The sequence below is a fragment of the Strix aluco genome, chromosome 21 (genome assembly GCF_031877795.1).
Source record: "Strix aluco isolate bStrAlu1 chromosome 21, bStrAlu1.hap1, whole genome shotgun sequence".
Taxonomy (NCBI): Eukaryota; Metazoa; Chordata; class Aves; order Strigiformes; family Strigidae; genus Strix; species Strix aluco.
Genome location: NC_133951.1, coordinates 1,410,095 through 1,422,201, shown reverse-complemented (window position 1 = coordinate 1,422,201; position 12,107 = coordinate 1,410,095). Strand labels below are relative to the sequence as shown.

At 38.1% G+C, this 12,107-nt stretch overlaps 1 protein-coding gene across 4 annotated transcripts in view; it reads left to right on the top strand.

The window, feature by feature from the left end:
* OGFOD3 (2-oxoglutarate and iron dependent oxygenase domain containing 3) overlaps positions 1-12,107 on the top strand; it is a 59,999-nt gene that overhangs the window by 14,635 nt on the left and 33,257 nt on the right. For all 4 annotated transcript variants that reach the window (XR_012625914.1, XM_074846832.1, XM_074846834.1 and 1 more), the window contains exons 5-7: positions 1,681-1,745; positions 2,347-2,403; positions 10,228-10,381. Coding sequence is in view for 3 of the 4 variants with exons in the window: in XM_074846832.1 (XP_074702933.1) it covers positions 1,681-1,745; positions 2,347-2,403; positions 10,228-10,381 (276 nt within the window). In the remaining variant the exon portion in view is untranslated. The remainder of the gene's footprint in view (positions 1-1,680; positions 1,746-2,346; positions 2,404-10,227; positions 10,382-12,107) is intronic.

The following is a 12,107-nucleotide window of genomic DNA, read 5'->3' as shown; positions in this document are numbered from 1 at the left end:
GCTACACGGAGTTTTACTTCTTCTAGCAGTAGCTTAGATTACTGTACAGAAACCAATAAATGAAAATATTTTGCTTCTGAAGCTTGAGTAAAGCGTATTACAAGAGCTGCTGTTGCATGAGTGTGAGATGACTTATTTCCATAACAGTCCTCTGAAGCTTTTGGAGAACTTATGTGAGAAAGGGAGGTCTGAAAAGCTCATGCTATGTCCACTTGAATAGCTTGTTACTTAATATATTTTTAGAGCTTTGCTCAGGGGTAAATAAAATGATTTGGGTAGGTTTATTAAAAGAAGGTTGTTACTGTCCCTTTTAAAAGGAGACTGTAATGGAGTTCCCCTGATTCAGGTCTGAAGTTCAGAGCAATTGAGCCTGTAGCAATTTTCTTTTGCTGAGAGACTGTCATGGATGTCTTCTTCCAACGTGATCCAGAGGAGGAGGGAGAGAAGTGCTTTGAGCCTAGAGGTGAACATGAGGCTGTGTTGCTAGCCTGGCTTGCAGCTCTGACGTGCCTGTGGACTGATGATTTGCCACTGGTCATTCACAAGCCTGTCTGTGTTTGGGTGAAGATACACAGTGGCTTCAATCAGTACTGTTCCAACCATGGCCAGAAATTCTTGTTGCTCATAAGATGGAAGTTATCATTCTTTCCAGACAGCTCACCTATTGGTGGAATTATTGTTTGGATTGTGTTAGAATAATGTGAATGGTATGTGGTGCATCAAGAAATGCCAAATTCCAAGACGAGTGATTTTGCCCGGATATTGTATATCAAAGATGTCATTACTTTGGTGCCGGTCAGGTTAATTAACTGTTGCTATTTGATATTTCCAGTATAAAAAAAAGAGAGACTGCTATTAAGCAGTCGTATTTCTAAATACTGTTTAACTGATGCAAAACAAATATGTATTTTGTGGACAGTAAGGGACACACTAAAGTGTACTTTATTCAATTTAGAGAAATAATTTAGAATCCTGAGAGGTAGCTCTCTACCCTGGCAGATCTAAATGCTAATCTTTTTAGCTTGGTCTGGAGTTCAGCAGAAGTGTTTGGCTTGAGTCGGATGAAGAGATGGATTGAATTTTCATATGTAAAAACTCTTCACTCTTTGGTTTTCTTTTACAGTGGTTTAGAAATTGAGGAAAAGTTCGGGTGTAGTAAGCCTCAGAATTAAAATTGTTCTTTTTTTACATAGACTTTTATGTCCATATTAAATATGAGGTATACAGGAACTCATGCTGAAGGAGAAGTTTTAATAACAAATGTTGGTCAAGATAAATATTGGTGCTGCTATTTGAGCGTTTCACAAATACTGGAAAATTAGTCATCTTTGTGTGGAAGGGAAATGTCTTCAAGAAGGGATCCAGGAACACAGTGTCTTACCCCTAGCCCATGGGTGAAGACTGGCAATTCTGTATGTCAGATTTGAATCTCAGGAACAGCTGTCCTATGCTTTTTTCATAGCACCTTAATATTTTGTGCAGCTATACAACAAACTGAGGGAGGTTTGTAGTTGTCAAGTAAGCATTAGTACTGTGAACCCAAATGCTAGAAACTAATATTTTTACTTGGGAGGCTGTGGAAAGTGAGAGCCAAATTGGGACAGTTATTAAAGGTCATAGTTAAATAATGAAAAAACCTTTTCATGCTCATTTTTCCTCCTTTTTTGTTTCTTTTCCCAGGCATCAATTTTGGACTTGCACTCTGGAGCTCTTTCACTGGGGAAGCATTTTGTGAATCTGTACAGGTAGAACGGAGCTGTGGCTTGCTGCCTCTCTTGTTATCCTACACCTTTAGTGCTCATCGCCTTTTCAAATTTCTTAAGCCCTGTGGGTTGGGGTTAGTAATGACAAACTGTAGAAGTTGGCTAGAGTCACCACAGTTTCCATGACTGGTTAAAGAGCTTTTGTGGCATGAAAACCAATCTTTTGTTGAACTGGGCTCTTTGAAAGCTACCGTTACCTTTATATTCAGACTTCCTCTTGCACCAGTAAATAATAGTATTTTTTTCATGGTTATAGTCTAGTTTGCCAGCAGTGGAAGAAATCAAGTAGTTTGAACTCTTAAAAACTTGTATCCACATACTTATTTCATGATAGGGGAGGGGACTTTTTTCATGCCTGGGGAATCCCATTATCAGTTGATGCATCTTGATCCTTTAATCTTTTAACATTTAATCTTTTAGCAATGCTTTTGGAACATCATGCTCAAAAGCATTTGTAGCACTTTTTGTGTCGTGTGTTCACTTTTTAATTGTGGATAAAGCACAGATGGGGGTGAGAATGCATCTTGATATTACTTAGGCAGTCTGATTCAGCAACTCTTTTAGACTATTCTTTATTTTTCAGGTACTTTGGGGACAAAATTCAAGACATCTTCACAGAAGAGGATTTTGCATTATATCGGTAAAGATTTTCAGTAACTGCTAAATGAACCACAAAATACAACTTAATATTTTTTTGTAGAGTGCAGGTTGGGAGGGGATTGTCCTTTAGATTCAGACATACAATTGATTTTGCAGCTCAGAACAGTAATCTCTGAGAATTAAGATACCATGAGGAAAATAAGTAAAAGGACCTTTTGGTGACTACCTGATAAATAACATCTGCTGCTTTGAACTTAGCTGCATTACCAATGTCAGGACAGTATTGATGGTGTAAATGTAATCAGAAAGATGGCAGCACCACACACTTTCCTTTCTGTGTAAGGGGTTGATGCCAGCCCTGCAAGCAAGGAGAGCTGCTTCATCCGAGTTCTGTGATTATTTGCTGGAACATTATAGCTGGGATGTAAAATCCTTCAGCATTAACTCCGATTTCACCCATTTTATCCAAGAGGTGGTGTTTTAGATGATAAAGACAATCCTATGCTATTATTACATTAGGAACTTAGGGTTTTTTGGGTGAGGTGTAGCAAAACATTAAAAATGGTAAAGCAGGAAGGGGAAGGACTTCAAATTACTAATGTTCTGGCTAGAGAAGCAGAGCATACTTTCCCTCTAAGAAGCCAGAATGTGAAATAGCGCTATAATGTAATAGCTTTGGCATCTGATGCTTTTAGTTTTCCTGTAGACCTGCTCATATACTTAACGAAGACAACAAACATAATGAGTTCCATGTGTCTGTGAAGGTGTGTGGCAAAAGTTTAGGAACAAGCATTCTTTGTTGACTAGACACAATAAATCTTTAGTTACACATTTCAGTTGCTTTCTCGTAATTTAAAATGTACCTGGCTTGAACATTTTAACTCTTTTGGTCTTTTTTCCTTGCCTTTGTGAAGGAATATGACCTCCCTCTAGTGGTGGAAGTAGTATTAAGTAGCCAAATAGGTTCATTGGTACAGTAATTTTGTCTTAAAATATTAAGAATTTAAAGCTTATTTTTATTCAACAACTCTTTTTAGATACTGTTGTATTTATAGATAAACTTCATTAAAGTGTGTTTACTTCTGCCCCCAAAATAGCAAAAATGAGGTGCTTGCTTGATTATTACTGAACTTTGACTGTACAAAGAAAATACATAGTTTCTGCCTCATCAAGATAGTGGAGAATATTTTGAAAATAGTCTTTGTTTGCCTTCCATTCTATAGAAAATCAGAGAATCTGTAGAAATAACATGAGTGTAGGGATGGAATGTCTTAAAAATATTTCTGTTTCCCATAAACAGAACCATTCAGTTTTTCAATAATTTTCAAGAATTTCTGATTCTTACACTGACATGAGAGCTGCTAGGGAATGTTGATATTCTGTTGGCATTTCATGCTGATATAGGGGATGTTTCAGTCACTGGATATGAATCTGATACAAAATATATTATTAAATGCTTCTTTTCATATTAATGGCAGTACTTTAATATGGACTGTAGTACCTTATATCCTTAATTAATGCTTTTATGCTATTCTTGGGAGTATTTATCTTCATTACTTTCACTTACTTACCAAGGTCAGTTTAAAAATACACTCTTGAGAGAAATAACTAAATGTAATTCATGTCTAAGTATTACTGATTGTAACAACAACAAATCCTGAGTAGGCATTCTGAGCCAGGAGGCTGGTTTCCAAACTCTCTGTCAAGATTATGTTGCTTCAGAATCAATTATGGTTTCTAGGCTGATGCTTTAACCACCATCTGCCAAGCATATTACAGCAATTCCTCTTGTTTCGCATAATAGATGCATCTTTATCCAGAAGAGAGACCTTTAAATCTGGATGCTTAGTTTAAGGGTTGTGACTTCAGCAGAAAACGGCACTATCAAAGATTTATTCCAAAAATCTTAAAATTTATTAAGGTAGAGACACAGAAGGAGCAGAGGAAGAGCTGATAGTTTACTTTCTCCTTTTATTCATTCTGCATGTGTGATTTCTGGCCGTAGAAGAGCACTGCTTTGTCTGCTTGAACTGCCCTTTGGTGCTTTTCACTGGGAACAGTGCAGAGATGCTGACAAGTGGGCTAGAGAAATTGTGTAGTTTTGCAGAGTTTTGAGTGTTCCTGTCACCATACCTGAAGTTGTGCTTTGCAGTGACTCCTAACAGTGCATTTTTTTGCTGATCTGGCAGAGCTTGTCTTACAGAAACTTTTCTGTGGCACTTTTAGTTCTTTTACTTAGTCCTTTATGCTGCTGGTGATACATTAAGCTGGCAACTTTGCCATCTAGTGAACATCCTTTCTCTTAAGGTGTATGTTCCTTGGAGTTTTAGCTACTTCATTGGCTTTGTTTTCCTTCCTTATCACTCTGACTCCAAAATAGATTTCAGTAACTACTTTTATAGAATGTGGTGATACAACCTCTTCAGGGAGTTCTGTTCGGCCTTTCCCTGAGTCTGGCCTGTACATTTTGATATTATCCAGTGACTCAGTGCAAATGTACGAGGACTGCTGCTGACAAATGCTGGGAGGGATTCATTTGTTACTTATATTGTTGACTGGGTGCTGTTCTCATATATTTATTGCCATAGCAGAGCTTTGTTTAGTGCATCTGATCAGAGCCAGGGTACACCCTAAGCAGTTTGAATGGTAGAATAGTTGCTGTGTTTATGAAAATGAATGCTTACATTCCCCAGCATAAAGTATTTTCTTTGTAGCTATAGTGCACCAGAGCTCTCCCTACAGTTCTTGATATATGGGGGACATGGAGAAAAAAGTATGAAGAATGAGTGGGCAGGATCAAGAAGGGAGGGGAGGCTCCTGCCTGAGGCTCCTGTTGCTTCTGGGTGCATATGACAAGTGGCTGAGGGAACAATGTGGCTCTTACTATGCCAGATCCAAGGTAGCCAGAGTTTCTGGGCTCATTTTTTCCTTCCTTGATAGCACCTTCTAAGCTGAAATTTGGCTTATCTTGTCATGTGATTTACACATGAAGTACAATGTGTTTGTCCTTAAGTGTTTCACCAATAGACTACGTAGGCTGCCTCTGGAATAGCAAGGAAGGGAATGGAAAGAAAAACTTGCAGTCCTGATATTGATAAATGTTGAAATGGCCAGGTCAGTGGAAAACCAGCTGTACAGAGTTTTTATAGGCTAAAAAGTGACTTTATACTATTTTTGAAAACAGGTACGTGCTGTATTTGGCATACACTGGGCACAGGGTGAGCTGAAGTACAGATGCGTGTGTTCAGATACGTGTTTTATAGGATTCTAGGGAACACTTTGATCTCTAAAAGAAGTCATGCTTTTGCTCCTACTGCAAGGTAAACATTTGATTCCCATCTATAGTGTTTAATATGCTGTTGCAGAGGGACATGAGATAACTTATGGAGTTTGAAGCAAAGTTCATGTTTCTACTGACAGGTTTGTCAACCTGTTGATGACTCATGCAGTGGGGCAAATGTGACTATGTGGAACGAAGGGCGACCCAGATTATCACAAAGCACCCTGCCAAACATGCCTCCTGCAACACACAGTTATGTTTGCCTTTGGCACCAGACTTGTAAATGGATGGTTTTTACACTTTCTTAGGTCAGCTACAAGCTAAGATCTCCTTGTTATTAGTTACGATAGTGCAATGTAATGTTTTCTAGTAAGATCAGTATTCTGCACCTTAATTCTCCTCTACCCCCTACATTAAGCAGTAAGTTTTTTTTATACTTTATAAGCCTTTCTTAAACTTATTTTGAACTGCAGCCACTTACATATGACAGTGAGAAGTCCTGGTTGTTATTCACATGCATTGAGAAACAGTCTTCCCTTGCATATTTTCCATTTTCTTCTCTAGGTTATAGTGCCAATGTATTTGACTTGACTGATGCCACATTATAAGAAAGCAAATATTAAACACTATTGATGTGTGGAAATAATATCTATGTGCTGGCTCAACTAGGAATTTCATGGAGTTTCTGTAGCTTTTGAGCAGTATGGTACGTACTCAAGTTAGAAAAAGCATTTAGGCACTCAAAGGAGCACTCTTTGGAGCTTGTTTCCAGCAAATCTTTGCTGTATGGGATATTCAGTCAAACATCAGTGGAAATCTGTGGCTTATTCATGACTCGTCCCTTTATTAGTTTTTCTTGTTGATGCTCTATAATTAAGTTGATTCTCTATAATTGCATTACAGTGCAATTAATGTTGTGCATGTTTGTAGGCACAGTTTTTGCTGTTTAATAGTTTGTATTAAATATAAATTGCTTGGGCATTTGTTGGAAGTGTATCAGATGACACTCTGTGTATAATGATAGTATTTCATGCTAAAAATTTAGAAGCATCCACAGGATGTGAAGAAACAGGGAGGCTGAGATGGCCTGTCCCTCTTTGCTCCATCATAGGTTTCTGTTGTACGTCTTAGATTCAAGCATGAGCTTTGGGAATGCCCAATTTACAGCAATGTAGATGACATGTATTTTTTTGTCACGTATGTACACTAGAGAAGAAAGAAAATCCAGTCTTGAATATTTCCTTTCTGTCCCTATCATTTCTCTTTAGAATGGTCATCCTGTGAAGGGCTTTGTTATGAGCAAAGCTTGCTGGAAAGAGGACTTGTTTCCAGTGACCAGTACGTGATTTTGGATTGCTTTGTTTGATTTTTTTTTTTTTTTTTTTCCCAGCGTTATGTTTGGAGTTCATTGAAATTAATAAATGGCTTCCTACTGACTTCAGCCTGAGCTGGATTAGGCCATAAAAAAAAAATAATTTGATCATTCCCCAGTTCTCACAAATATGTCTGAGAGCACTGAAGGCAGACTAGAAGATTAAGTGTCCTCTCCCCCTGAGACTTAACTTTTTTATGACTTTGCAGCCTGCACATCAAGCAAAGTTACTTTTGCTTTGTTATTTTCAAGTTATTATAGGCAAGTTAACCCCTCTTGCTCACTGAGCTCTGATATGAATAGTCAGTATTCTTTTCCCTGCTGACCTTTTTCCTGAAGGAAGGCAGTTGCTATAAACTTGGTCTCTGGACGTGTGATATCATCACGTGTCTGTATTGTGTTAGAACAGCTGTAAGTGCAAAGGGTAAATACCTGCTTTTTGAAGCATAGTCCAAGATCCATTACAGTCAGAGGGGCTTTTTGATAGTTTACCATTTGTTTTGTTGAACGGCAAATTATTTATGTGCTTAAAATTCATGTTAGTCTGCTATATATGCCATGATTGACTTGTTAAGTTTTTGAGAGATGCTGCCATATGTATGATGACAGCTCACAGGGAAGCAAAAGGCAGGAGCACGCAAGTCCACTGAAGAAATGCAAGGTTGGCACCTCTTGTCACCTCATGCACATGAAGCTACTGTGATTAAAAGTAATACTTGAAGTCAATAGCATACAGGGAAATAAGAGGCCAGCAGCATGTTTACACAACCAAAACCCAGCTACCTGGGTCAGCTGAAGGCAGCTGCTTCCATGAGACCAGATAGCACCTGAAGTCATGCTCTTAGACCTGTCACCTCAACTGCTTCATTACTCTCGTCTTCCTATTCACTACTTGCCCTGCCTACTTGATTTAGAAACAGGAAAAACCAAAATTTTCTGAAAAAATATGCTTATTTTCTCTTTGCAGCATACTTTAAACTGTTGAGTTTATTTTCTTTTTCTTTTGATAACCCATTGGCTGGTCCAAACCAGGTAGACTTCTGGTTATTGTTCTGCTGTCAGGAAGAGCTGGATAGAGCTTTGCTTCCTGCTTGGTTTGCAAAACATGCAGTCTTGCCCAAAGTCATTGCATGTAAGTCTCAAAGAGGAGTGAAGCTTTAACAGAGCCTTGTAAACACCAGACAGCAAATCTTAATAGAAAGCTTTTAGAAGTGGGAAAAGGAATCAGCCTGAACGAGGAAGCTTAGAGAGCAGTACAACTACTGGAGATTTAAGGTTATGTCAAGACTGTGGCCTAGCTACTTCAGAGTAGATATATTCCAGCTGACTGATGCAAGTGGCCACCCGGTGTCAGAGCCAGGGAATATGCTGCTTTAGTATTTGTGGGTTAGGCTATTAATTCTGGTGTTGGGTTGTTCAAAGTGCCAGCTGCCCTCAATTCATGAAGTGAAATGAGTAATTACATTTAATGCTTTTTGGGAAACAAGGCAGCCTCTGCTGAAGTCCTGCGTCTTGGAAAGAAAACAGATGGAAAGATCAGACTCCCACAGGCATGAGAGGAAGAACCTGTAGATCCTTTCCTGATGTCAGTTTTACAAACTGTACCACTATGTAGCTCTCAACTTGAAACCTCAGTTCATGCAGCCATGTAAATACCTGAAAATCTCAGCTCTAACTTCATTTAATGGTTTGATATTTCACATGTAAAATAGTTGGAATTGATCTCTAAAGCTGAGACCCATAAAAATATAAAGTGAGCCAGGTTAAAAATCAAATCTATATGCGTGTTTGTTTTTTTTTTTAACTTTGAGGGACAAGATGTGAACAGAATGAATATTTAGGATTTTTTTTAGTACTTGTGGAAATAGTTTTTAAGAGGTGACTTTCCCAGCCTAACACTATGGGTCTCGTTTTAGTTTTGTCACTTCTTTTTAGTCACTGGTTAAGTTCCCTAGAGAAATACTTGGGAAAAACTTTATTGAGAACTATGCTGAAGTTCAGTACTACCCAGTGGAGAAATGGCTGATGCAGAAAAGATGCGAAACTGCTAGTGTAATGCCATGCACAACTTCAGAATTGTGTTTACTCAGAGTGTCTTTTTTGTATGCTGCTTTTGAAGCACTCGGGAAGGAGAAAAGGAATACTAATACAATAGCTAAGGATGTGTTAGAATTGGGAGAAAACAATATAAAGATTAGAAGAAGCATAGAGGGTTACAACTTAAAAAAACCCCAATGTCTTCATCTTATTGTGTTATTGCATTCTTTGCTGGCTTTTAAATTTCCTCAAAGTTAAATACTAGCTGTATGTGTTCACTGGTGGGACTTGCCAGTGGTATTTCTCATTAATCATAAATTTCTTCTCTTTAAAAGTGCTGTTGACTGAGCTAAGGCTGGCAGTTCTAGATGGCCCTGTTTGAGCCCTGTATGCAGCGATACCTGTTCTGAAAGATGGATGCTGCTACATAAGCAGTTCTGTATAGTAACACATGTGTGATTATTAGCCTTCTATTTTATCTTAAAAACAAAAATAAAAATCCTGGTTTTTTCTTCCTGTCTCCCAAGAAACATAGGAATAGCCAAGGAAGAAACGGTTTGGTTGAATCTTTGAAAATAGTTGGGAAAGACATCTTGCATTCATTTTTAAGGAAAATGTGGTTACGATACCAATACATATGTTGGGAGAACCATGAGTTTCATGGTGCCAGGGACTTCATCCATTAGTTTAAAATTAGTGTAAAAATAGTTGAAGGTTCTTCAGAGGCAACCCTTTATGAAGAGACAACTTTCTAGTTATCTGCTTTGGATTAAAAATATGTATGTGACTTTAATCTTTGCCGTAGTTAATAAACAGTGAGATTTGCATGGAATTTTTCAGGAAAACAGGCCTTACACAAAGAAATTTTAAAAACTAGGCCACAGGAGACAAATAGTTTCTTTTTCTTGATATTATGAGAATTAAAAAAACCCAACAAAACAACCAACCCCCACCCAAAACACTGGGGGGGGGGTGTGTGTCTCTTTTTTTGATGTAGTAGACCTCCTTTATTTAAGGTAAAATAAGAGAGAAAGTATGCATATATATGTTCCCCATGATTTATCATCTGGGGAAGAAGCTTAGCTCTAAAAAAGCAGTAACAGTGAGTGAAGGAGAATACAGAAGAAGCAGGAGAGAGGTGTGTCACTTAGCATGTTGTGTTGTTGTCTTTGCAGTGATGTGAGACAGAGAATTCAACAAAGGATTGCTCAGGCGTTTGGTATCAGCTCTGCTTCCATGTACCTGACTAAACCAACGTTCTTCTCAAGAATAAACAACACAGAAGCCAAGACAACACATGATGAATACTGGCACCCACACGTTGACAAGGTAAGTAGGAGGCTGAGATAGGATGCAAATGTTTCCTGTTATTATTGGATCACTTTTGAAGTTATTTTGCATTAAACAATCAGTCAAACATGTTTGAAAACTGGTGCTTGTAAAAATCCTTTGGGGGATGAACATAATGGAAGGATAAGTGAGTTTTGGAAACATAGGCCATTAAAATCCTTTTTTATTTATTTTTCTCTACTTAGTTCTGCTAGAATTAATAAATTGTGTGAATGATTACTCAGGAATCTCTCTTGTCAGAAACATTTATTAAACTGACCTGCACCTATGAAGTGTTGCATCAAACCTGCATTTCCAGTTAGGTTACAGCTCTTTCGGCCAGGTGTAGCAGGAGCGATTTCAGAGTGGTCAGTCAGTCACTGTTGTTAACTGATCTGAGCCTCTTGGCAAATGCTTAACATGTATACTTCAGTTATATGTGAACTGAGGCTCTTCTACTGTGTGTTCTGCAATGGGGATATGGTATCCTCTTTCAATAATTTGATGTTTTATTGTTTTTAGAATGGAAATATTGTGACTTTAACTGCATAGTCTTCTATCTGTGGGCTCATAGCTTAATACTTTGCATTTCTCAATAGACTTAAATGATTTGGGATTGGTATTGAGTTTATTTCTGAATTTAACTGAGTTCAAACGTTCTGTGCAGCGTAGCAGAATGTAGACTAACAATGGAAGAATCAAATAGGGAAAAAAAACCCCAAACAAACAAAAAACCCTCCACACCAGAGTACCCATATTTCATGTCTTCAGGATCTAAGAATTAGAGTCACTCTAGAGTCATGGATCACCCAAGATGGAATGAAATAAAACTTACCCCATCAAAATCTAAGCTATGCCTCAGTGCTAGAGTCTGTATGTGGGCAATGTACCTTGAAGTCTATGACTTGAAGCACCTAAGATGAAAAATCAAACAGAAATATTCCTTGCCTTGAAAATATTTCCTGGAAAAAGTCAGTCTGAGGGAAATATAATGTCAGTTGCTCACAACATCAGTGTAAGCTCCTGTGCCCTTTCTCGTCATGTAGGCAGAAGCAGCTTAAATTTAGAAAATGTTGGTGACAGTGAAGATAACCTGATACAGCCACTGTTCGAAAGAAGAAAGTAATGCAGGAGGGTGGAAAGAAGAAAGTAACGCAAAGGGTGAAATTTGTAGTCACTGATGTAATGAAGAGGAGGCCAGCTTTTGGATGCTTTCTTGTTTAAAAAGCTGTGGTATAACCATGGAATAGGAGTGGACCCAGGACCAGAGCTGGTAGGGATGATTTTGAGGTGCAGATTATTTTGTTTAGTGCTGGTAGGAGCTGGCTGTAGGGAACAAATTTTGCTGGTGGGGTTCACAGGAATTTCATCACATATTGTGCTCATTTCCAAGAGATATCAAATAAACTAGTGATTCTGGTTGTGTGAAATGCAGTAAATTCATAGGTTCCTCATAGTTTTTCCAGACTTTTAGATAATTGAATTTGACTGCCGCAAGGGAAAACAGTAAATTTCAATAACTGATGGCTACTTTCTCTGCTTTTTTCCTTTCAGCCCCAAAAAGTGTATCTTAGAATTTCAGACTCTGATTTATGACTATAATGAGATTTGTGTCTGTACAAGCATTAGGCTGGCCAATATTCGCTTTATTCTTTTCTGCATGTGTAATGCATGGTAAATGAATAAGGATAACCTCACAATTAAGTGTTTCTACCTAAATCTCTCC